Below are 25,354 nucleotides of genomic sequence, written 5' to 3'. Positions count from 1 at the left end.
TCAGAATTTGAACAGACAAGTCTCTGAGCAGCCTGCTTTATTGGGCTTGCTCTGAGGAGGGGTGTAGACTGGAGACCTTCAGGCACCCCTGCTACTACACAGCAATCTGTAATTCAGATATGCTGCAGGATTGTTGAGTGCTGTCACTGCACTGCTGCCCTTCATTTCTCCAACCTCTCCCCACGGTCTAATGCTCAAGTTTTCTCTGTGCACTCTGCTCACACTGACAGAATCAACGTGCTCATGTACCACAGAAACCCATTGGCACACAGGAAAAAACCACCTCGTGATTTAAAAGGATTTCAGCTGCTGACAGTTCCCCGTACCTGCAGCAATGCCAAGTCAGCATCTTGAGCCAGTTGCTGCAAATTCTTCACAGCAGAGGTAGTTTTAATTACTCTCACCAGGGCAGGAGAGCAGTCCAACGGGAGCTCATTAAGCAATGACTTCTCATCATTTAAAAGTAATAAGGCATGGTAGGGCCTGCAGAAAAATAGAATACATCTGCACAGTAAACTACAGCTTTTCCTGAAGGCTTAGTTATTCCCAGAGCATGATTCCTGGGGTCAATCTACTGGTAAAAAACGAGCTTCTAATCTCATCCTTTTGGTGTAAGCAGGTTCAGAATAAGCTGCTTTTTTGTCACAAAGTAAGGCACTCCCTATAAAAAAGGGATAGGAGGTTATATGGTAACTGGATGCCCCAAAGACTAGGAAAAAAGACTGCACTGTGCTAGCATGCAATTAAGACTGGAGAGCTAGTCTGAAAACTGCTCATCTACACTACTGAAATACAGAATGGAGTAAAAGCAAGAATTAGTTACTTTTGCCAGTAAAAAGCTGTGAACATGGAATGCTGGAAAATAGGATCTCACAGGGCCTGGGCTCTTTTTCTTCTAAAACCAAAATTACTTCTGGGTCAGATTAAAATGAACACACAATTCCTGTGACTGGGAAGAGAGCAGACCTCTCTTGCAACATCACCTCAGTACAACCACCTAATGTTAAGGCAAAGGCTGTTGCTTCATAGCACTGCATACACAGCAGCATTATGGTACCACAGCAGAAGCTTCAAGGGAGACCTGTCTCTGCCCATGCCACCACCGTGACAGCTCATGTCACATCATCTCCCCAGCTCTGCCAGGACAGACATTTGTGGCACCACATCTGAAACTAGAGGAGGGGCTGGCCACAATCTGAAGGACAGCTTGTGCTTACCTGATGGATTTCAGGCTTCTTTCAATTGCTTCAGGGGGTATAAAGTTTGTGGCAACATAATGGATTTTATGAGGCAGGCAGAAACTCACTTCCAACCAGTTGTTGATATGTAAACGGACCACTCCTGTTGTGCAGAGACTAAAATAGGAAGAAAATAAATACATACAGCATTTACTGTGTATAACAAATGAAAATAGTGGTCCAGGTTCACCCCTGCACAGGAATCACAACAGGACAACAAAAGGCTGAATATAACCTGTCTATCCCCACACTGGCTGAGGACCAGCTGATTCCTAGCTGCAAGTCCTTCCTTAACTTGTATTTACAGAGCATTATCCCCAGTGAGGCTTTGGAGGGATCCGAAAGACATCACCCCACTGATCTTATGCTCCCTCTGCTCTTAACATTGCAGCAGTATCTCAAGTTAAGAGTTTCCTGAAAAAACACTGCAAGGCAGAGATTTCCCTAGACCAGAGCTGCAAAGGGCAAAGATGAATTGGGCACAATGTTTTCACCTCTAATCTCCATTTTCCTCTCCAAATAAAAAGGAAAGGAGATGTCTGCACTGGGCAAAGGGGGTTACAAGCAGCACATTTCCACAGCAATGGACTCCTTCAGTTCTGCTTAGGTTGTTTATTTCCTACTAACCTGCTCCTGCTTGTCACATGAAATCACAAACATGCTTGGTTAAATGGCTTCTTCATTCTAGGAAACCACAGGGACTCAGCTAAGCCTTTAAGCTGACTTCAGGCAACAGGACTGGAGTGGAAATGATGGACATCTCAGGAATGACAATAAAGTCTGACACTCGGGTTCAGCCTGAAAGCAACTATAAGCCTCTTTCACTGAAAAGAGGGCCTAAAATACAATTTGGAAGTTTACACTCTGACAATTCCAGTCTGAATTTTAAGTTCAAGAGTGTTGAGACTCACAATACAACTTTTGTGTCGATAACACCCACGAATTTCCCCTCTACACAAAGCGTATTTAAAAACATGCCAGGAACAGGCTGGGAGCAAATACATGCCTTGGAAACTCTTTATGTGGTGATTTCAACATTCTACCTAGCATTGAATTGCAGGCCACAAACTAACATGCTCTTTTTCAAGTTAATCTGGTTGGATACAGGCTTTAGAGAGACCTGAAAATTCAGCTTTAAAACAAAAACATTGGGCAGCTTTGGCTGCCAGTATAACTATTCACCAAACCACAACAGAGTGGTGAGAGAGCAAACACGATCCTGTCCTGCCTTGTGCATGATCAGACTCATTAGGGGCGATCTCACTGCAGACAACGTTTTTCAAAAGCAGAGGCTGTGGTTTTGTTCTCAGATCTTGCACCGACCTCCAAAAATATTGATTTTTCAAGCTGCAAATGAAGTAGATATTATGTATGTTTTCCTTGAGAAGATTAATCCATTGTCTCTGTGGCATTACCACCTTACATCAGAATAGAGGACTCCAAACCCTGAAGGAACATGCAAAGCACAGCCAACGCCTCCATTTTTCTTGCATGAAATGCAAGAAAACTAGTATCACTGCTTATCCCACCAGACATACACCAGCTGACAGATAAAGCTGGATTCTCTTAAAATACATCAAGATGAAGGGCACCCTAAAGCAGGAGTTACCCACACTATCTACCAGGCCAAATACTCACAAGAGAAAACATGACAATAAATGAACATGGCAAGTGAGATAAAAGACTACCTGGAAACTACTGGGGTTGTTAAAACAGGTTACCAAAAAGCAGCAGAGATACATGAAAACATGAAACACTTGCAGGGATATTTTCCCTGCACAGTTTAATATTTGGGAAGTAGAAAAAAAAAAATACAGTTGGTTCCTTTCATTCTTCGGTCCAAGTGCACCAAGGCAGAAGCTTTAATTACATAATTACACTCCCCACAGCATAATTTTGTCTCCAGTGCAATATACAAGAGCCTAGAATTAAAGACAACAAGAAAACCAGATTTTCAGTTCTGATCTGGATCTTAATTTCATTTTCATTCTTCTACATTTGCATTCAACTGTACAAATTCAAGCCTTCATTATAGCTTTATGTACATGGTTACTCCTTCACCTGCCCCTCCTTGCATGGAGAGTAATTGAAGTCTTCAATAATTTGACAAGGAACAAGCTACGTTCTCCAGCAGCAATGTATGTGACTGCCCTTAGCCAACCAATGGCATTGAATAACTTCACCAATATGTACATAAAGATTCATGCAACATGAAATACAGCCAACCCACAGAAAGTGAAGTTTGTATCCACATTTGCCTTTGTTTTACAGATCCCCCATAAAGTCATCTGTTTAGCAAGATTTTTACTGTGAGCCTCACAAACTCCATGAGCTCGCCTTAAGTGCTTTGGCTGGGGACCAGCAGACCCAGAAGCCACCTTCTTTTAGAGGCAGAAGCAGAATGGCAAAACCCAGCAGAAATAACCAAGTTTCCAAGTCACACTGGGGAGTCACCTACCTCCTATTCTACTTCATCCTTCTTAACTAACTCAAATTGTGGAGCAAATCATCCAAAAGATGTAGGACTGTGGGAAGGTGAGAAGACCACATTGGCTGCATTGCACACCATGAACCTCAGGGACACTGTTTAAGTAGCCCCTGATAGGAAACCTACGATTGCACAAAGGTGCAGCAGGTACACCAGGAATTCAAAGAAGGCTCCTTTGTTCTTTGCTCCTTTCCCAGCTACTCTCACATTTAATGGGGATTTTTTGCAGTGTTACTGCACTCTGAGCTCTTTCACCAAGTTGACATTTTCACTAAATTATCTGCTGTAATTCCAAAAGCTCTTTTCAGAGCAGTTATGTCCTATATAAGGATTGTTTGGCCTTACATGCCTGCTGCTCCATCAGTTAACTGGTATCCAGAGACACTGCTCCAACTTTTCCTTTTTCCCACAGACTTCAAGTGCAACTGGGCAAAAATAGCTTCACCCCACATAGTCTAACTGGCTATTAAACCCTCAAAGGCATTCCATTTTATCCCACAAAAACTTAGTTTCAACACTTCAAAAAAAAAAATAAATCTCTGGTTAGATAATACATGAGGAGCAATACTGAGGGATACATGGTGAGGGATAAGGATACTGAGAGGGGATATCACAGTCTAAAACTGAGACAGGGAGAAGTAAATAGGAAAAAGCTGTTTAGTGTCTCTGTCATAAGACTTACGAGACATCTCATGATACTAGAAGGAGCAAAGTTCAAAAGAAACAGAAAGAAACACAGAAATTAGTGAAGGCATGGACCTCCTTATCAGGGGATGCTGTGGTGGTTAAATATTTACTCTGGCTCATAGGACTGTGGACTAATTCCGGGAAGTGAGATCAGCTGAAGGCTGGTTAATATACAGAAACCACCTCCAGAGCTGTAGGAAGCTGGGGAATAATTTTGGGAATATCACTGCTCTTTTGCTCTATTCTGCTCTGCCCTGAGCAGCAACTGTGAGCCACTGCCCCAAAATGGGAACCCAAAAGTTGGCCAGTATCCCACAAAACTGTAGCTTTCTTTTCATAACTGTCGGCAAAATAAAGACAATCTCACCTCATATTTTATGAAATTTTACATATATGCTCCTCATTTTATGTCTATTCTATTTATATCAGAAATTAATGTTTTCTAGTTTGGTGGAGGTAAACTTGTAGCTCTGGAGTTTATTTTTGCTACAGGTTGTGACTACTTACAGCTTTGAAATTATTTCACATTTCCTTGTAAAGGAGACATTGACAGTCCTTTGATCAAGTAACAGTAGTTGGTTTATATTTTACAGTACAGCCACACAAATCACATCTAGTAATTCATTAAATCTCACGTAAGTATTCCACTTCTCCCTCAGCCACTGAGATAGGCTAGATCGACCAGTCAGTTTAAATCCCACTAAGCTAAAAATGTATAAAGGCTCTGTGTGTATTAAAAAGAAGACATAAACAATCCTCCCCCAAAACCTTCCCATAATTTCACTTTCATTCCAATTATAAAGCTAGAAGAGAAGTTTGCTAAAACTAGACAGGCAGTTAGCTAGTATCAAGCTAACATATTACCTGCTAACATATTATTCACCAAGATAAGACTTGGTGAAAGCTATCTTAATTCCCTAAACTGAAGGCTGGCTTAAAAGACACTCATTGTAACACTGGTAAATTTGTCAACACTGCAAGTACTGGCAACTGGACTTTCTTGGTACTAAAGCCAATGCTTTTTTGTTCCATACCAATGCTGAACTTTGGGGACATGATGAACAAGACTTAGATCTATTTTCTGAACTAATAAAAAAAGAAACATTCCAGTTTTCTCCATCAGAGTCAGAAAAGGTCCCAGGATTTAGATGCTTATTACTTCTGAACTGTTAATTGAAGAATATTCCATTAGTATAACAGCAATAGTGTTATGGTCAAGATAACCTGGCTATTGATTCCTGACTTATAAATTATAGGCATTTCATTCAAAATGCAAAGGACATTTTGATTCATACACTTGTGGTTTTGTATAAACCAACTTGCTAAGGGACATGTTGGGTCTTGCCTGAAATACCTCAGCACCATCTACAGGAAAACAAGGGCTAGACAGCACCTTTGGAGCAACGGAGATAATTCAAGAGGCCTTCCACTGGAATTGCAGAAATCAGCAGACAATAGGAAAGGCTGGCTTGAGCAAATCTCAGATGGAGAGCTGGGTTCCCATCTGCAATTCAAAGTGCTCTCTCCACTTTACTATGCTGTTCCCTTATGCCAGAGGCTATGCCAGAAATCTCTGTAAATTTAAAAGAGCACATTGTCACTGCATGTATTTGAAGACTTGCCATTCCCACCAGCCTTTTCTCCTCTAAAACAAACAGACCAAATCTTTCCATCTTTCCTCTTAGGTCATTCACACTCCTCCACATACTTTAATCCTTCTTGAAATGTGGTGCCCAAAACTGGATACAGTATTAATTACAGCAGGGGCTTTAAAATCCTGAATGGGATTGATTCCTAACTTACAGACCTGAGTCTTGTTCTAGGCATTCTCGTCTATTTGCTTTTTCTGCAACCCCATGTCACTTGTGCCTAACCCTCATTTCATAGAGGACCACACAGACTTTACTCCAGAGCTGCTGCCACACACAAATTCATCTTGGAGCTGCAGAATAACAATCCTGTTCCTAGACCATTTCTTCTACCTTACAAAAAAAACCAAACTTTTAATTCTATGCCTGCCTGGCAAAGTGCTGCAGCTCCTCTCATGTGAGCTGAGAACAGGTGTAAGAAGTGTATTTCCTATTCTATTGTATTAATGGAAAAATACTGCAGAAGAGCACCTTATTACCCAGCCAGCCAGGAACACTGTTAACTACTCTTCAAATAGAGCTTTCCAACAAAATGCACAGACATTTTATATTTTTAGCAACACCTTATTTTTTACATTTGGTTATGACAATGTCATGCAAAAGTGTCAAAAAATAACTTTCACTGCTTCTCCCTCACTCATAATACCTAAATGAGGGAGACACTGCCTTGTTCTGCATCTGGGGGGCAGCACCAACGTGTGTTTCTCTGTGGTTAGTCTATTCCTCCTTATGTCAAGAAGGAGGGGTCAGGAAGGGTCATATTAGCACACACCATGTTCCTCCAGTCACAGCTAAGTGCCACAAGATGTCACTGTGTCACTAAAATGTTTGGAAACAAGATCAGGATTTGCCTAGTCACAAATACATAGCCCTCGAGGAATAGAAAGTAACTAGTAGGTGACATTCAATATTAGAATTACAGGCTGCATAGAATGTGCCTTATTTTAACCTTCAGTACAGGTTTGATGTGAGTTGTATGGGACAATATACAACATGCCTTCCAAAGAAGCTGAAATTCACAGGTCTTGAACATAACAAAGAACAGCTTATTATAAATTTTCTAATGTGCTTTGCAATCATTAAATTATTTAGGCTTTCAGTGCCTTACCTTACAGGGTCTTGTGATTATTCCCTCTGTACAAGGGGAACCGCAATCTAGGGAGGGTGAAGGGTTTGTCTCATACCATATAATGTGCTCTACAGTCAATCGGGGAGCTTCAGCAAAATTCTCCCAAGCCCTGACAGACACCCTAATCAAAGGGCACATCATATTCCTCCCCACTAAAACCTTCTGTGCTCCTTTGTCAAGGTCTTTCAGCAAGTGCATGTCGTGAACGGAAGCGTCTGCTCTGCATAAGGAGTCAGCCCTGACAAGCTGTCAGAGACAAAGTACGCTGGAGGAGGCTGGTGTTGGCTCCTGCTGAAATTCAGCACTAACTCCACACTCCTTTGAAATCCCTGCCAGAACTTTTAATCCAGTCAAGAAACAGCATGTTACACTTTTCATTCTGCTGAAAGTCTCACTACCTAATGCAAATACACTGTCCAGACATGCACACTGTAACCAAATGAAGCCAGGGCAGTATCTGACTTGCCATCAGTGCTAGATGCAGCACTTTTCTCTTAGCTACAGGTTTAGAGCACTACAGGAATATGATATGTGTACCATGACACTTCCCAATGCTACAATTCACTTACCATTATGTGCCCCTGTGCTAAGGAAGAAAGTAATTCTTAAAAGGTGATGTCTGTCACAGTTTTAAGAACCAAAACATATCCAAAGGGAGACCAAGGTAATGATTACAACAGCAATTCTGCAAACATTTCACCTGACAGCTAGATTTCACATTGCTCCTCTGGTCCAAAACCCAAGTCCCAGTGAGTCAACGGCATGAAGAGGTAGATAATATCCTAAGGAACAAGACCAAGAGGTTTCATGAGAAGCAGCATATACTATGAGCTAGGATGAAAATCCCACTTACCTGTCATATGTCTCTTTGAGATCTCTGGCCAGTTTGCACTTGGGTAGGATGTGATGAAAAGGTGACTGTGGCCCTTCCGTGGCTGTGGAAAGTTTCAAAACAAGAAAGCAAAAAACTGATTTCAAACCAAAGAGAGTGTCCTCTTCCCCCACTAGGACAGAACCCATTTAATCTATGATCTACATCCTTTTTTAATCTACAATCATCTTAGCAATAACTTAAGTTACATGTTAAAATAATAGTAAATTATTGCCAAGTTCTCCTAAATCTCAACTCAGTTAAGCACATATAACTGTGAATTTGACAAGTGATGATTTTATACGTTTTTGGTTTTATGCATGTTAAATTTTTAATGCTTGCAGCAAGATGATGCATCACTGTCAGAGTTCATCTTAAATACTGCATATTATTATAGTAACTTGCTCTGAAGTACAGGCTATAAAAATGCTCTGTAACTGTTTACTAGCCATGGTAACAACATGTAAGAGTAAAGTTTCCACACAAGAAACCTGGTGACTCAGCACACAGCATTAAAGCATGGGAAACTTGCTCTAGGTTGGGTGAAGCAGGCTGCATACGAGTTCTTCAATCTCAGCCTGACAGGCAGATCCAAATGTGACGGTTCAGTGCCCATTCATTCTCCAGTGACTGCACTAAACTGAGCTAGCAAGGGAAGTGAACAAGCTGCTTCACTTCTAAAGCTGACATCTCTGCATAGGGATAGTGATCCTGGATGAGGCAAAATGCTGTCAAAAACTGTCAGAATGCTAAAGCGCACCAAAACTTGTTCATGCTGATCCCAGCCACAAAAGGCATAAGAAGGCACAATCAGCACTTTTCTGAAGAAGTGCTCCTGGACAAACACATTCCTGCACAAAGCTAAACTTAGCACGTACTTTCTGACATGGCAGACACTTCATCCTGAATAGCTAAGATCAGCTTGGCCTCCCTGGTCAGGTATTGGCAGCGGCGCTCCTCGTGCTGCAAGACTATGGCGATTCTTCGGGAAAGATTGTGTAAGCAGTTTATCACAGATGGATCTGCATTGGCCTACAGGCAACACAGAAAAGAAACAGGGCAGTCATTTAGCCACAATCACATAAATGGAACTACAGCGATGGGTAAGTAGTCAAAAAGCCAGGTTGGATGGGGCTTTGAGAAACCTGGACTAGTGGAAGATATCCACTAGATAGGGGAATTGGAACCAGATGATCTTTGAGGTCGCTTCTAACCCAAACCATTCCGTGATTCTATGAAAATAATTATCTTCAGTAGATACCAGAAGTCAGCCTCTTTGGCAACTGGAAAAAGTAAGGAATTTTCTCTAGCAGCAACAAAGCAGAAAGAGATGTCCAAAAGTAAAGAGAAGACTTGGGGATTTCTATGCCTGCCTGTGCATCAAATGAACACAGCACCTATAGTATGAAACTCCTATCTGATTGTTTTTTTCCAGTTGTTAATGGGCCTAATGAGTTCTGCTAGCAGAGACACAGAACTTGATTTCACACAGTGAGAAAGTGTCGAGCTATTTGAAAAGGCACAATATCATGACATTCAGGTTAAATTCACTGGCAATGTGAGGACTGCAGTGCCTTTAACACGGCCCATTTACTCCATGTTCCTGTACTAACGTTTGTCCTGTATCCTGACAAGACAGTAACTAGCTAAGAATTGCCAGCACATGATCAACAATTTGATCCCAAACCAGAATTAACTTGGATTTACACTCCCAAACATCTCACAAATATGGCTTACAGTTAACACTGCATTTGTGCATGTCTCAGAATGAAAGTGCAGGAAAAATCTATCATGTAAGTACAGCTGACAAGGGGAGGGGGACTCGGTGGCTCCAGTCTGAGTAAGCAGCTGCTTTAAATGTTTGTTAAGACATTTGAAGGAATTTACACTTCTAGCAAGTGAACACTTGGCACGTAAACTAGCAAACCATGACTCATCAGTTTTTGATTCCACTGTTCTTGCTGAGTCACGACACGTTGGTAACCCTGAAGCTTGAACACAGCAGGATCAGTGCTGATTACAGCATTTGGGACTTTGCCTGCTCTGTCTGCCTACTGCAGATGGACTCTCATCTTTATCTCAGAATGCCTCCCCCCACCCTCTGTGGTGCACTGCACATTCTAGGAAAAACTTTCCACTTGCTTCTTGCACAGCACTTTTCCCAAACTTGACAGCTCTCTATGAACTAAGAATGTCTCATTTGGCAAATGATTTAGTGCCACATTACACACAATTACATCAGAATCATCACAGTGCCAAAATGAAAAAAAAGCAAGTCTTCCTAGGAAAACCACTAGAAATTAGATTGCAGAAAAATGTGGGCTAGGTATAGTCTTCACTGCAAGCTCCTGCAATATTTAAGTGAAAGAGCATTGGTTTCAACTCTTCTGCTTGTGACTCCATGTGCATCCATATTTGTGTTCACATGTGCATCTATACACTTACCTACAACCAAAGCATGGTGCTTTACCAGGACATGAAAACAACAACATTCCTTGAAGCTAAAGTCCCTTAATGTGTGATCAACTCCCGTAATGCAAATTCAGCATTTCCTGACCTAAGAATGTCCCAAAGCCCAAGAACTCTGGATCCCCAACAGAACCCAGCATACGATGTCTTGCTTGGTTCAGACTAGTTGCTGGGATAATTGTCTTGTGTGAAATTTTGCTCTTCAGCTGAGGACAAGCCACCTTGCCTGTGGTCATGGCCATGCTAGTCACCGCTGGAAAGCCAGTGGTAAGAAAAGTACTAGTGCTAAAAGGAAGAAAACAAATATAAATCATGACATTATATCCAGTGAAGCAAAAAATCAGTAATTTCCATAGACACAGCTATTTTTAAAATGTTTCTTCACATGTGTACATGCCACAAAAATAAAATGATGGTCCCACAGATGCGACCAGTGGGCTGGGAAGAGAAAGCCAGAGCTCAAAAATCAAATAATGCTCAAACATAATGAAATTTCTAGTGTTTTACACCACCTAATTAGCCAAGCCAGGATCTCTCAACACAGATACCAACATCTAGTCAGTAGAGTAGGCCTGAAAAAAATTCCAATCAAAACCTATATATTTGCTCCAGGTTCTTGCTGAGCATCATAACCTACTTCCTCTTCACTTGTACCTTCTTCTCATTTAGAATGCTACAGCTGCTGCTCCCTGTTACTCTACATCTCATTGCTAAGAGGAGGCAGCTTTCAAATACTATTTCATTATTAAAAAAAAAAAAACAAAAAAAAAAACCTTACAGGCACTGAACAAAGGCACACGTCTTTGTAACATACAGCATGAGTAAGGGCTCAAAACAGTGCTGCTGTTCTGAGCCAATGTAGGCTTCTGAATGACTCTGCCCTAAGCTAGCTTGGGTTGACCAAGGCCATGGTGGGGACCTGACTCTTAAGGCTGGCCAAGCATGAGCCACTCTCCACACTGCCTGCTGCCTCTGCTTCTGAAGCAGAGCTGACAACCAAGGTCTGAACCACATGGAGTCACAAGGGCTTAGCAACGTGCAGCAGTACGGATTTGGTCCTGTCCTGGGCAGAAGCAGAGCAGTCATGTACAGAGAGCGGCATCTGACACACAGGACAGTCAGACCCAGGCTACCTTCTTGCACAGCTCTGCTGGTCAAACCTTAATTGCAGGGCCTAGAAAAGTCACAGCCGATTATCAGCTCCCTAATAATGGAAGACAAGACACATGCAGGACTTGCAACTGGGTTCATCTCTATTTTGCAAAGTGGTTTCTTGCATGTCTTTACACTCTGGATATATAAAACCAAACACTCTAGAAAATGTCCTGAAGAGCAGTTGTTTTCCACTGGGCTGGAAAACTTTCCTACTTGTCAGTGTCATATTCTACATTGTTTAGGTTTGCTGTTTCAAAATCAAATTCAAAATCCAATGAAATTACACTGGTACCTGAGCCTACTGCATTCTCCTATATATCCAAATCGCATCCCACTGTCAGATGGAACGAAGACAGTCCTTACCCTTAGTGCAAACACCACGTTGAAGAGAATCATTGTGGGCATCTCTCTCTTGGGTGAGGGATCTGTTTTGGATACCTGAAAAATATTTTTTAATAAATCCCATTGGCTTGTGTCAGTTGGATCCAGTAATAAAGGGGGAAAAAAAAAAAAAGCCTAACTCAGTCAAATAGCAAGTTTAGTGAGAAAAGAGAGCAGACAAATCAAATTATACCATCAAATTTGACTTGTAAAGACTAAAACTATGATTTTTTTTTTTAATTAAAGTGTCACAGTTACTTTACAACACTGCCTTTTTTGAAAAGCTGTGAAAACTTAAACCAAAGCATGGTCATGACCATAGAAGATAACAGTCTTAATATGTGTTTTACTAGCACGTTTTAGCATCATTAGGGACCCTACATTTCAATTCCCAAGCACAGTTGTCATATATATTGTTAACTAAAGAGAAGTCCATAGATATTTCATCCCAGGCCATACATATTCTTTCTTTTCCTAAAATCCCCATTTGGATTGAGTTATGTTAGAAACTGTTGCTTTTATCAGAAAAAATATGCTTTAGAAGTGCAGTACTAAAATAAAAGGTTTGATTTTCCCTTCCTGCAGGATTTCAAACACATCCTACAGCCTCCCCCTCCCCGCCCCCCATTCTTTCTGCAGAAGAGAGCTTCATCCCTAACACAGATACAGACTTTCTGGTGGGGAGGAACAAAGGAAGCCACCACAAGCAAGTTGAGCTTGTGCCTCCAAGATAAACAACTCTGAATCGAGCAAGTGTCACCACAAGATGGAGCACAAAATCCAGAGGACATTCCTGCCATCCCCAAAGCTAACACCCATCCAATCCCAAGTGAAATCAGCTATAACCTACTGAGCCAAACACCCAGCCAACCTAATACTCAGTCCCTACCCAACACATGAGCATATGTAGCTAATGCAGCCTCTCTGAGATGGGACAAACGCAGAGATGCTGGCAAAAGCAGAGCTGCACCCACCCTTCCTGACAGGTCCCAAGCATGAGCAACAAACTGCTCAGCAGTGAGCTCCAAAATCTACGTGCTTTCACTCAGTAGTCTTAAAAATTAGAGAAACTAAAAGAAGTAACACATTTCTGGTTTGGGTTTTTTTTTTCTAAAGCGTAACTGAAGTCCTATCAAAAAGGCCATGACAGGAGGGTGGTCAAGCTCACTTACTGTTTTAATTTGTCTGGACTTACAGTTTCCAGGATGTCTTGTGAACTTCAATACAGACTCAAAAGCATTTCCAAATGTAGGGATTGATCCTGTTCCCTCCTTAAAATCAAAGAAACTGGCACCATTAATATCAAGTGGGATGCAGGCTAGATTTCATATTGCCTCTTGTCCAGAAAAAAAGAAGAAATGACTAAGCTGGAAAAGAAAATGCTGAAGGAATTTGAAGAATTCAGAATATTCCTACATAAAAGGTGGTCCGGCACACAGGATTAACTGCTCGTGCTCTTCTAACTCCTGAATCTCATCTGAGTAAGAATTTGCTGAGCTGTCGTATGGATTAATTTACTATAGTAAGAACTCTGGAGAAACCCAAACCAGAGACTGTCAGATCCCTCCGGTCACTGCCTTTGCTCTGGAAAGGAGCTCCCTCTAGCTTCTTCCTAACCATAGAAGGGTCCCAGATTTAGACTCAAATGAACTAGCAGAGATGGCTGCCACATCTAGAAGTTTCTAGACACTTGAAAGTTCTGGTGCACCTACTGGGGTGATAAGACACATCCAAAAAGATCCTGCAAGAAGCAGCAAAGTGTTCACAGCACGTTATAACTTCGTTCATCTACCCTAATGCATTTTTATTTGGACTTATTGAAAATGAAGAGACATTTTACGCAATTAGAATAAAACTGACTGGGAAGTTGAGAGAATGTATAATAACGTGGTGAAGAAATGCAAATATAAATTTTTAACCTCATTTACAGCACATTTAGGAAGCTGTGCCTTTCAGACAAGATTAACAAAATAAAGGAATCTGATACTGTGAGAGAACAGGCTATGCTGTCAGGGCACCAAATAGTCTTAATGGCCCTGACCCATCCCACTTGGGTCCCCCAGGCTTGTCCCTGGAGCCCCATTTAAGCTCAGCCCATGGCCCGTAGGTATGCCTGTCTCCAGCCCCATCTCGTGGACGGGCCTTCAACCTATGTTGTCATAGGTAGCTTGTCTCCTGGATGGACCTCTGGCTAAGAACACTGCAGCTTTGTCCTCCAGCCCTGCCTTTGGTCCCATCTCCTTTTTGCTCCTGGCTGGGGGACCTGTACGGACCCTGCACTTGGTTCATCACTTGCCTTGGCTGGGGCTGGTGATGTAGTTGCACAGTCTGGGGACACTTGAATTCTCTCTTCCAACACATTTTAAACATTTGAGGACTGAGCCTTGGTGACCCTACATCACATTTCTGGTAGACCCCAGACTGAGTTTCGAAAGTGGAACACTAGCATCTTTTGATGCTTGGAGCCAGCTCCTCATTTGGATTAAAGCAGCCTGGTTCTCTAAGTATCAAGCAGCAGATACCAACAATCTGTTTCCATCTCTAATTATAGATAGAGAGAACGATAAAATTGGAAAGCAGATTTTTTCCTGAAAAAATGAACGACTTAGTAAATGTGGTGAAAAATGAGACCAAAGCAGTTCAGTGCGAGAGAAATCAGTGTTAAATTCAGAAATTACCAAAGCCCAGTTCTTTCTTACAGTTCATCTTGTGACTTTGTCCACAAGAAGATTTTAGACCTCTTTCAACTTCCTATCTATTCTAACCAAGCCTTGTGAATCATCTTCAGCACCAGTAAGAGTTAAAAACCAAACAAGGCTGATGAGGCTTCTAGCCTTTGTGAAGGTTTTAGGTGTTGGGTTCAGGTTTTTTTAATTGCCATACTAATTAGAGGTGCTAAAAAGCAACTTGCAATAACTAATATAATGAGAAACAGCTTTTAAAGTTGGACTGCTTAGTATTACTTCTCTTTACCCACACTACTTTTCTACAGCAAACCAAAAGAGGTTTCTGTGAATCACTGACACAGCTCCCTCAGTTTGCCACTCACCCTGTTTATCTGGAAGACAGCTTTGAGCACCAGGAAGTAAAAACAGGATCAAAACCCAACACACACATGCTGAATTCTGTTTCCTAAGCCATGCAGTTTGTAAAGAAGGTAGATCCCCAGCATGGACCTCGTACCATACCTGCCCAAGGGCATGCTGAAGCAATGTGGGATGGCCAACAAAGCGAACATTATCAATCTTCAGTTCAAACTTTTTGCCACACATATCTGACTTGGTAGCCAAAATTGTTGCCAGGATGACATCTGAAAACCTTGAAGAGCAGAAACAGAAGTATTATAATTTTCAAAAAGCATACCCCCAGAATATTCCTCCAGATAGAGATATATTTAAGTCATACGGTTTTGAAGTATTGAAAATTGTGTTTAATTGTTGTACCTGGAGCACCACCAATTACGTAAAATTAAGAACCCCTTAATTACATCTCTCAGATCATCACAATTATAAAACAGGAAGCATTCACGACAAAGGCTGCAGGGTCATGCTTATTTAATTACATGCTGAGCAAAATACATTGGAAAGATTAGATGCAGTTCGCTTAAATATAAAAACAGCTCAAGTTAGCCATTGCCTGGATTTAGCTGCAGGTTAATGAACTTTCTAAGCAACTAAATATCGACACAGCCTGTCACTCAAGCATAGAGATCTTTAAGCCACCCAGTACGGCAGAGGGGAAGGCAAGAAAGAGCTGATTCAATCAGAAGAAACATATAACTAACACTTGACCTTCCTTTCCCTAAGCTCACCAGTGAGTTACTCACTTAACAGATCCCAACCTGTGGTCAACAGACCACTGGCACCCTTTTGAGATATGCCTGGCTTCACCTGGGCTTTCTCATGTGATAAATCAAACCAAGACAAATTCATGACAGGGCAGGACCTTCTCAGCACAAACCATGGTGTTACTGGATTGATCTGGATTGGTGGTGGGAAAGAAGGCAGCTATGAGACAGAAATGCAAGTATTTACAAGGAGTCTGCCCTGTCAAAGACAGCTGCTGCTGCAAAACCAGTAAGAATCCAATGTGACAAGGGAGGAATTCTGCAACTGCTCTTTCCGATGGCCTTGCAACATTGGTATAGTCTCTACAAACACTTGTTTTCTTCAGGGTGTCCCCAGGATGGTGGAGCTCAAATCCACAGGGAGGAGGACCTCAGCTGCTGGAAGGAATTTGTAGAATAAAAGCACTATAAGGTTTGATATTAGCAACTTTCTTCCTCGTCTGATTTCTCGGAGGCTCCCATTTAACTAAATTAATTCCAAACCAGTTTCTGATGAGACCAGTTTTTTAGGAATGAAAACGTTTATTTAATTTTCTTTATTTACATTCTGGGACATGTGTCTCTGTCAGACCATCCCCCTCCACGAGGCAGGTATCCCAGATAACCCAGTATCACTCAGAGAAAAGGGCAGGCATGGGTGGGTGCTGCAGTCACCTTATCTCTTGGCCACAAGTGAGCCCTCAATGTCCAGAAAAGGAATTAATGTACCATTTTTCTGGTTCATTTGAGTTATGGAGTACTACAGGAATTAAGACAAATGCACACAGGTAGCCAGTCTTCTGTGTGTATTGATCTGCATATGTCCCTGGGGACATTTCTTTTGTTAGACCTATATATGCTGAAGATGAAGGACAACACAGGGGCTTTACAAACTGTCAAAGCCCCAATGTTTGTACAAACAAGTCATCCTGACCACAGCACACTGCTTACATTTGGCTTATGGAAAAAGCAGCTGTGTAGAAACTTCCAAATCCCTGACCACTGCTCCAAACACATCTAAGGGCAAGCAGAGAGATGGGGAGACTAACCAGGGACTCCGGAGATCACTGAGCCCACACTCCTCAGCCACCACACTGGGTTGCATAACACATGGAGTTCATGAAGAAAGGGCAAAGTGACCTCAAACAGGACCTGGACTGATGGTCTTGGGAGATCTCATTCAAAATAGGGGAAAAAAGTCATCAAGACAGCAGTGAGCTTTCCCCCCTCTTTTTGCCCTGTTCAGCTGTGTTCATTAATAGGCTCACCACGGAGCCAGGAAGACTGTAATAGCAATGGATCAAAAACAAGCATATGTTTTGGGGCATGAAGGGAGAAAGAGGGTAAACTAGAAAATGCCTGCTTATTGGTAATAAATTAGTTACTCTTCCCTCCCCGGCCTTGGCAAAGGATACCTTGGGAGCTGGAAAACTGATCATCATAATAACTTTCAGCTCTGTTAAGATTTGCCTTTTACAAGGAATTACACTAGCAGATCTTTTAACAGATAGACGTGATGCTGAACATAGCAGTTCAGGAGTTCCCCAGGAGAGCTCAGGACACCAACAGCCCTCTGTCTGCCCTACCTTGTAGGTGGCTTTGTGGGGAGAAGGAGATGAAAACGTAGGTTTTGTAAAGTCCTCAGTATCTTCTCACTGAGACTTCTCTTTCTGTGAGAGTACTGCAACTGCAGCCAGATGAAATGCTCAGGACAGATAACCCTGTGATGGGTTACGTGGATGCTGCCTGATGGGTACAGACACCTGGTATCACCACGGACTCTCCCAAGAGTGACCTGGACTCCAGCCCCATTCTCCTTGTCTGACAGCCTAGATTTACTGGGTTTGCTGGTTTAAGGGTTTTCTCCCCCAGTGCTCTTCCTAATTTATACATTTCTTAGGCTTCAGGATGATAGGGAGGTTGAGGGACAGCAGATACACTATTCCCATCATTTCAATTAATCATCTTAAAAAAGGACACTTTTACTTTAAATATTTTAATACTGATTTTCCAATCTCTGAGTTATATTAGCTGACCTAAAAATACTGACTTATCAGAGCCCAAGAGTTTGTTAGAAGCAGATAAGGTTTCACAGTTGGGCAGTAACAGTCTCTTCTTCTTTTATGAGATTAGTCTGAGCATTATGATTTCCAGAGGAAAGCAAACCTCTCCTGTAAAAAGGAATTCAATAGGCAGAAACTAAACACAAGAAACAAAAGCTTTAATTTGCCCCAAATATCCTACCACTCCTCTCATGAGCTCAATACAGCAGCAACAGCAGACAATCTCACAGTACGATACAAACCGCACTAGTGTGGATTGACTGCTGTCACCAGCATCTCCTCTGGAAACCCAGCTGAAGAAACAATTGCTTTAGCACATGGAAAAGGAGGGGGAAAGCACCTCAAACACAAATTCACTTTTCCCCCAAGCACGGCTAATAACTTTTTATACGCCACAGGAATTGAAAGCAAGGTTTCTGTAAAGAATTCTTCTTTGATGTAGTTTAGAATGGGAGCTGAGTATCTAGGTGAGCATCTATATGTTAAGCAGGGATTAGAGATGCAGTTTAATACTTCTGGGGCCCTGGGTAGAGATAAGTGCTTTTCTTTCCACACATCCAAAAAGGGGGTACAGTGCAGTCATCCAGTTTAACTTAGTAGGGCACCAAGAACAAGCAACCAGCACAGCTGCTCAAAACCAGGTCTCTGAAAAGTTCTCTGTCATTACTGTGAGATTAAATAGTTTACTCACTGATCTGTACTTCTATGTCATTGCTCATCAGACAGCAATTTGTTTTAGGGCTCCTTGTCAGAATAACTACAATGCCAAGGCTATACTTGTTGCATTCTCAGAGGATCACAACCTTTCTCAGTTCACAGAAGGGACAGTACCACACCCATTCTGGATATCCTACAGGAAGCACAGAAATGTTAGTAGGACCTTTGTAATTATCCTGGCATAAACCTTTAGCAATACGTTTTCTACAGACATTGTGATTTAGCATGTAATTATCTCATCATTCAGTGTAAAACAGAAACCAGAAACAAAGCACAATTATAAGGATGGTGAGAAAGGAAAGCCATTCTAGACAAAGGTGATTGTTTAGAACATTTGGTCTTACCCCGAAACCAATTGCTCATCAGTTAGAGGACATTGGTCTCTGAAATGGGAACATGGCCATAAACACAAAACAAAACACAACAAAAGAAAATAAACGAGGCAAGTACACAAAATACAAAAAAAAAAAAAAAAAAAAAAAGAGATAATATTAAAAACTAGGATGAAGTATTAAGGGTTAAACTCCTGTAAAGGAAATACAACTATTGCAAAGAATCAAAAGTTAATGGTAGGTGAATTCCAGGGACATACTGTAGGCTTAGATTGACAACACGGAGAAACAGGCCAAGGCATTTTAGTCCTCTCACTAACACTGGTTGCTGTAATGTGGTCCCATGATATGCTGCATTTATGGAGCTGTATTCACATGATATTTTTTATTTCATGCTTACCTTAAGAGAAAACAGAAGAGGCTGCAGTCTGATTTAGAGCAGATTCTAACCTTCAGTTTCTTTTCTAGACTATCACTAGCGTTTTCACCAAAGGAACATCCTGTGCAGCCCTGAAGGACCCAGAGCTCTTCACAATTGGTTCTGGTGCTCCCATACCCACAAGACTCGGAAAAAGAGGATGCCAAACATCTATCATTGCATGCACACCCAGGATTCTATAAAGGGCCTTCCACACAGAGCTGCTGCTGCTCCCCCCAGGGATCTAAACAATAGGTACAAACCTGGCCAGACTCACAGCACAAGCATGAAATGATTCTCCAATTCTCTGTCTGTCCCAGGCAATAAGCAGAAACTCAGGAAGAGTAGGCTGAAAAGGTTTTCAAGGCAAAGAACCTGAAAACCTTCTTTACAACAGACGTACAGAGCAAGGCACTGTACTCACTTTTGTATCAGAGAAACAAACACCTATTTTCATTCTAAGTCAACTCCTTTTTTTTTTTCCTTAAACAACAAGGAAAAACAGGACTTGTTTCCTGAAATAAATTTCGCAAATATACTAAAAAATTAATCTGATAAAAACTTTATGCTGTCCACATTAGAAAGATGATGCAAAATCTAACAATAATTTAATCCAAAAGACAGCAGATTTCAACTGGTCATGTTGAAAATGGAACCTAGGGCAATCCTAAATGACAAACTATACAAAGCAAGTGATCTTACAGGAAGGGTGTTTAAAGGCATGGATGGACGAATGGAAAAGCACAGGCTTACAGAAAGGAAGCCTTTCAGAACACATACAAGGAAGAACACTGGAGTCCAGTGAAAGAGGGACAGAGGATACAGAAATGTTATCACAGGAGAACTACTGTTTGTTAGAAAGGGACATTCAACTCCTTGTTTGTCAGTAACTTGGGATTTGTTATAACAGAAGCATTTGGCCAATTAATGACATCAATGCTGACGCACTTGCTAAACCTCTTTTGGTTAGTCAGTTAGGCAACTAAAAAATGCCAAGTCTGGTCTAACATATGTTGCTATACGTGCATCCTGATTAGAATTTTTGCTTACTGACTATACTGCCTTCAGAAATACTACAAAACCCATTTCAAACCAATTTAACCAAGCATTATCTTATGGCTTCTAAAGGGTATTTGCCTCACATTTTTTGGGGGGGAGGAGGGAGACACTGGCAGTCATCTCCATGAACTGTGAGGGGTATGTGTTACTGGTAAAGCATGCAAAAACTGAAGGATGTTTTTGAAGACAGCAAATGATTAAAGGCTGAGAAGAAGCCAATAGAGACAACTGACAGGCAATTTGTTTTGACAGTGACAGATTCTTCTGAATACCTTTTTGTTGCATGGCCACCATCAACACACCTCAACCACTTCTGCTGCTTGACTTGCTTTTAAAGGAAAAAAAAATCTGTATTTTGAAGACTCTAACATACAGCTCCATTAAGCAGAAATTAATACAAGCAAATACACACCAGTAACCTAGAGGTAAGATTGTCATGAATAGGCTGCAGTTGTCTATAAAAAACAAAAAGCTAACAATGACCAGGAAATTTGAGTCTGAAGGCTAAAAGAAATCCAATTATGCATATCATTATGCTATACAGAAATGGAGTTAAGGCACCCAAACTGATCTAATTTTGTTCTTTCTGAGGCCATAAAGAAATACACACACCTCAAAAGCTCCAGGAAAGGGCAGCTCAAAAGTAATCGATCTGGGTTCGAATAGCTTAGGGGAAAAGCAATAGTGAACCTTATTTTTAGGGTAAAAGCAATAGTGAACCTTATTTTTAGGCTACAATCAGTGCTAAACTGCTAGTAAACTAAAGACAGCCACCAGTATAAAAAAGGATGAATCCATCCCTCATAAGAACTATTGCAGCAACAAGGTAAATCTGAAACAACCTTTGCAGCTGAACATGAGAACAGAGGAAAGACCCAACCCCTCAACATTATCAAAATTGCCATACACCATCAACCCCACCTAACAGTCTGCCTGCTCCAAAGCCTCAATTTGTGCCACCAGAATGATCCACAGATGCTACTGTGATGCAGTGATTAAAAGGAATCTTTTTGCCATCTCTTCCTTGAAGAAGCCTTCCAGAAATAATATGAAACCATTTAATAAATAACTTTCATCAGGGGCAACTCCAAGCAAAAAAATCACCACCACCAGAAAACAGACTGGACTTCTTGCTGGTGAAACCTCTCGGTGAGCTACTGAACCAAGTGCTTCAGTAAGAGAACCACTGTGCCACTGCACTGTGGAAGTACCAACTCACAGGGATAGACCTGCCACTGGGGGAATGGCTCTCACTAAACCAGTCACTCTATTCCTGGTCTCAACGGGAACACACAGAACACATTCTGAACAGGAGCCCAGGTGTGAAGATTCGGAACACTGGTGAGGGAAAAAACCCCATGGGCTCAATGACAATACTGGTTTTACAGCATATGAAAGGTAAACTCCTTCTGTTCCTAGTTCACAAATCATATGCATCTCACCATCTCCAAGACATCTTCACTTTTCTGTCTCCACTCTCCCCTTAGAATCTCTTCTACTCCAAGGTGCCAAATTCTGTTACTCCTAAACCAGTCTGATACAAATCAAAAGTCTGAGCAATCTGTTGTACACACTTTTGAAAATCCCTTTTTGCTTTGTGGTGGAAGAAGGGCGTGTGTACCTAAATCAGAAGTTTTAGGCTACAACCAGAATTAGGTACAGTTAAGGTACAAACAGAAGTTTAAGGTATACAGGCCCTTCTTCCAGCACAAAAGTCCAGTGAAAGATATTAACTCTGCCAACAACCCTCCTCTTGTCTAGTATAAATTAACAGTACAAGCATATAAAGAGCATCAGTGATTTCTTCCACAAGCTGCTGTCACTGAAGAGAAGGATACATTTAACTGCTACATCAGTTGTATGGGATGCAGTGTACTTACAACAGCGTTATTGGGAAAAAGCTTTTCAATAAACAAACACAATTTGAATTTCTGAATGCAGATGCCCAGCCACGTAAGCAACACAAGTAGTGTGCTGGACCTCAGTATCTGGCCTCTAACAAAACCAGCACTTTCAGAGCAACATAAATGGTCCTTTTCTTCTACTTCCCCTTCATGTGCATGGCAGCTATAGACAGATCCATGGGAGATAATATTAAGGGACTTCCTACGAACAGACTGGTGTTGCCCAACAGCTCAATTTCATCTAAGATGTAAGGTTTATAAACACTGACTTTAGTAAGAGTCAGGTGCAGACACGGCAGCATGAACTTGTATGTATTGTTATATACAAAACTGTGCAAGTGACAGATTCTGTTTTCTGAATACCACCACTGCAGAGGGGATTTCTGTCTTAGTATGTTTCATTTAGCACTTCAGAACTGTGATGCTTGTCATTAGTGAACTCAGTTGAGAGATCATAAACCTAAAACACACTAAAAGCTTAATAACAAATACCTGATCAGGAGATTTAGCATGAACTTTCAAGTCCAGAGTTCTGGACACCACCACAATGAAATAATCTAAATCTTTTCTGGGTTATATGCCAGCACATTCAATCTACTTAAAACCAGTTTCAGGAAAATACTAGCAGTTTTCTCAGCTGACCATACTTTGAAATCGTAAAAGCTTTTCCTGAATCACTATAGTAGCCACATATTGCACCATACTAATTCAGCACCATAGGCAACATTCAGCCACCACAGATCCACATCAAGAGCTTCTCCAACCTGCCAACATGGCAGAGGCAACAAGAATCAGTATCAGACAGAAGCTGGTACTGTTCCAACACCATCTTAATCTATCTAGGGAAATACCAGAGCCAGGGTTTTGAACAGCAACCAACAAAATCCCTGAGATAATCAGTAGTGCACTGAGTCCTCCCAAGGCACACGCTAGCTGCTGTCCATAGCACAATCCATGATGCCATTCAACAACTCCCAATCTTAAAAAACCACAGCTTGCTCCCACTGGAGTTGTGCTCTGTACCAAACTGCACTCACTGCAGACACAACAGAAGGCAGCATCTGAAGGTTTCAAAGATGCCAGAAGAGGCAAGAGATACAATTAACCTCAAGCAAAATGCTTTTTCATAATATCCCAGTCCTGGAAAAACATATGATGACATTTACAGTCATTAATGATTTTAATTTCAGCTAAACCATTCTCAGTCACAGAGTTAAGAACAAGTCTACATGTTGTGAGGTTGGGATCTAAATTTCTTGGGCAGGGACACAAGTGATGAATAGTTCTTTTTCACTGTTATATGAGAGAAGAGCAGGAACTAGCCCATTTTATTAATATTGGGGATTAAAATATATATCACAAAAAAAAAAAAAAAATCTGCAAGTGAACTATGGGCCAACAGACCAAAAAACCCTTTTTTATTTCCCAGATTTGTCTCATATCTGATAGTGACAAATTTAGAACCATGCAGCAGATCTCAAATTTTCTAGAAAAAAATACTTAAAGAATCCATTTGTATGTACATGCATGCTGGACACTGCCTATTTTCCGTGTGTTTGTTACCCACTGATTTCCTGTAAATGAAAAACTATCTTTAAGTCTCACTTTCCTTTTGAGCTACTATTTCACTCCACAGACACAAAGGCAGCTACATGTGGGGAAACAAAATTAGTTATTCATTAGTGCACAGCAACTCCATATGACAATTACATGAGCTAGGGAAGAATTTGAGCAACTGAATATCTAGTTAAGAGGTACGCAGGTAAAGAAAAGTGGAATTTTGCCAAAGGATTATACTCCTAGTTTGAAAAAGTAACATTGCCTTTCTGACGAGCATAGAATACCTGACCTATACCTTTCCCAGAAAACAATAGATTCAATAGCATTCCCTCATGAGATATTCCTCATTACTAAGCACTCATTTGCTTATAACTTGGAATTAAAGCATTTTCTGGTAGGTTGTCTTCTACACTTTTGAACTAGGAGGCAAGAGAGCAAGAGGCCATCCCTTCTATTTCCAACTCTTGGGCAAGGAGAAGTGTTTCCCCCTACCTGGAGTCCCCATCTGGATCTTCTGTAGTGTCACCAGAGCCATTCACAGCATATCGACTCCTCGGTTTATCTGAAGCAAAGAACAGACAACTTCCTCTTGGAACAATTTCCTTAAAGTGTGCATTAAGAAAATACTCATCTGTGCCCTTTTAAAACTATCTACAAGGAAGATCTAAAAAAAAGTAATATTAAATGCAGAAAGCCCCTTCATTTTTAGGTAGAAGTACCTGATCTTGTTTTTTCTGTTCTTATTCAGAAACACATAAAAAAAAGGGCGAAAGAGGCTTTCATCTTCAGGTAATAAAGAGGAGAAAGTAAAACACTCACAAAACCCAACTTTTCTCTCAAGTGCCAGGTAACAGTTTACAGTTTTCAGAGTGGAAAAAAACATAATTCTGACTGATGCACTTCCTTTGTTATTGCTCAGGTTTCACGACCATAACATTCCAGAAGCCCTCCTGCAGTCACAGGTATCAAAACCCTTTACCAACAAAAAGCAGGACTGGGGTGGGAGGAAAGCAGCCAGCCAAAAGAAAAAGAAATCATGGCAGATTTTACCTATAAAAACAAATAATGGTTTAAAGATGATTCTCTCTTGGTAGAAAGTGACTCACAACCTAAAGAGGCATGCCAAACCTCTGATGGCAGTTAGCAAGTGACCCAAGTCAAACAGCCTCATCACTGCAGCACCTTTAGGCCACACACCAAGACCCTCACTCCTCACCCTGACTCCACCTTCCCCTACAGCTCCTGCTCATCCAGGAAAGCAATCACCAGGCATTGGTTCCATAACACCCAGCATTAATGTGGTTCAATTAACACGGGGTGTGAGGTGTGTGTTTGGGGGTGTGCCAGGGCACCTGGGGGATATGAGGAGAGTGCGAGGGGTGTGTGGAGGGTGTGTGCGAATGTAAAG

At 41.3% G+C, this 25,354-nt stretch overlaps 1 protein-coding gene across 3 annotated transcripts in view; it reads right to left on the bottom strand.

The window, feature by feature from the left end:
- The window catches only part of NPRL3 (nitrogen permease regulator-like 3 (S. cerevisiae)), a 42,661-nt gene extending 18,155 nt beyond the window's left edge, over nt 1–24,506 (bottom strand). Inside the window, exons 1-8 of one of the 3 annotated variants that reach the window (XM_010017495.1) lie at nt 24,439–24,506; nt 19,018–19,056; nt 15,256–15,385; nt 12,050–12,124; nt 8,941–9,094; nt 8,045–8,126; nt 1,218–1,355; nt 327–483 (exon numbers count right to left, since the gene is read on the bottom strand). In XM_010017495.1, the coding sequence (XP_010015797.1) occupies nt 327–483; nt 1,218–1,355; nt 8,045–8,126; nt 8,941–9,094; nt 12,050–12,124; nt 15,256–15,339 (690 nt within the window). In that variant the 5' untranslated portion in view covers nt 15,340–15,385; nt 19,018–19,056; nt 24,439–24,506. The remainder of the gene's footprint in view (nt 1–326; nt 484–1,217; nt 1,356–8,044; nt 8,127–8,940; nt 9,095–12,049; nt 12,125–15,255; nt 15,386–19,017; nt 19,057–24,438) is intronic. The other 2 variants (XM_010017502.1, XM_010017510.1) reach the window with 2 other exon arrangements.
- Between the last annotated feature and the right edge of the window lie 848 nt (nt 24,507–25,354).

Source organism: Nestor notabilis, unplaced genomic scaffold (genome assembly GCF_000696875.1).
Source record: "Nestor notabilis isolate BGI_N333 unplaced genomic scaffold, ASM69687v1 scaffold30650, whole genome shotgun sequence".
Lineage (NCBI taxonomy): Eukaryota > Metazoa > Chordata > Aves > Psittaciformes > Psittacidae > Nestor > Nestor notabilis.
Note: the sequence above shows the minus strand (reverse complement) of the source record. Positions and strands in the feature narration are given on the sequence as shown.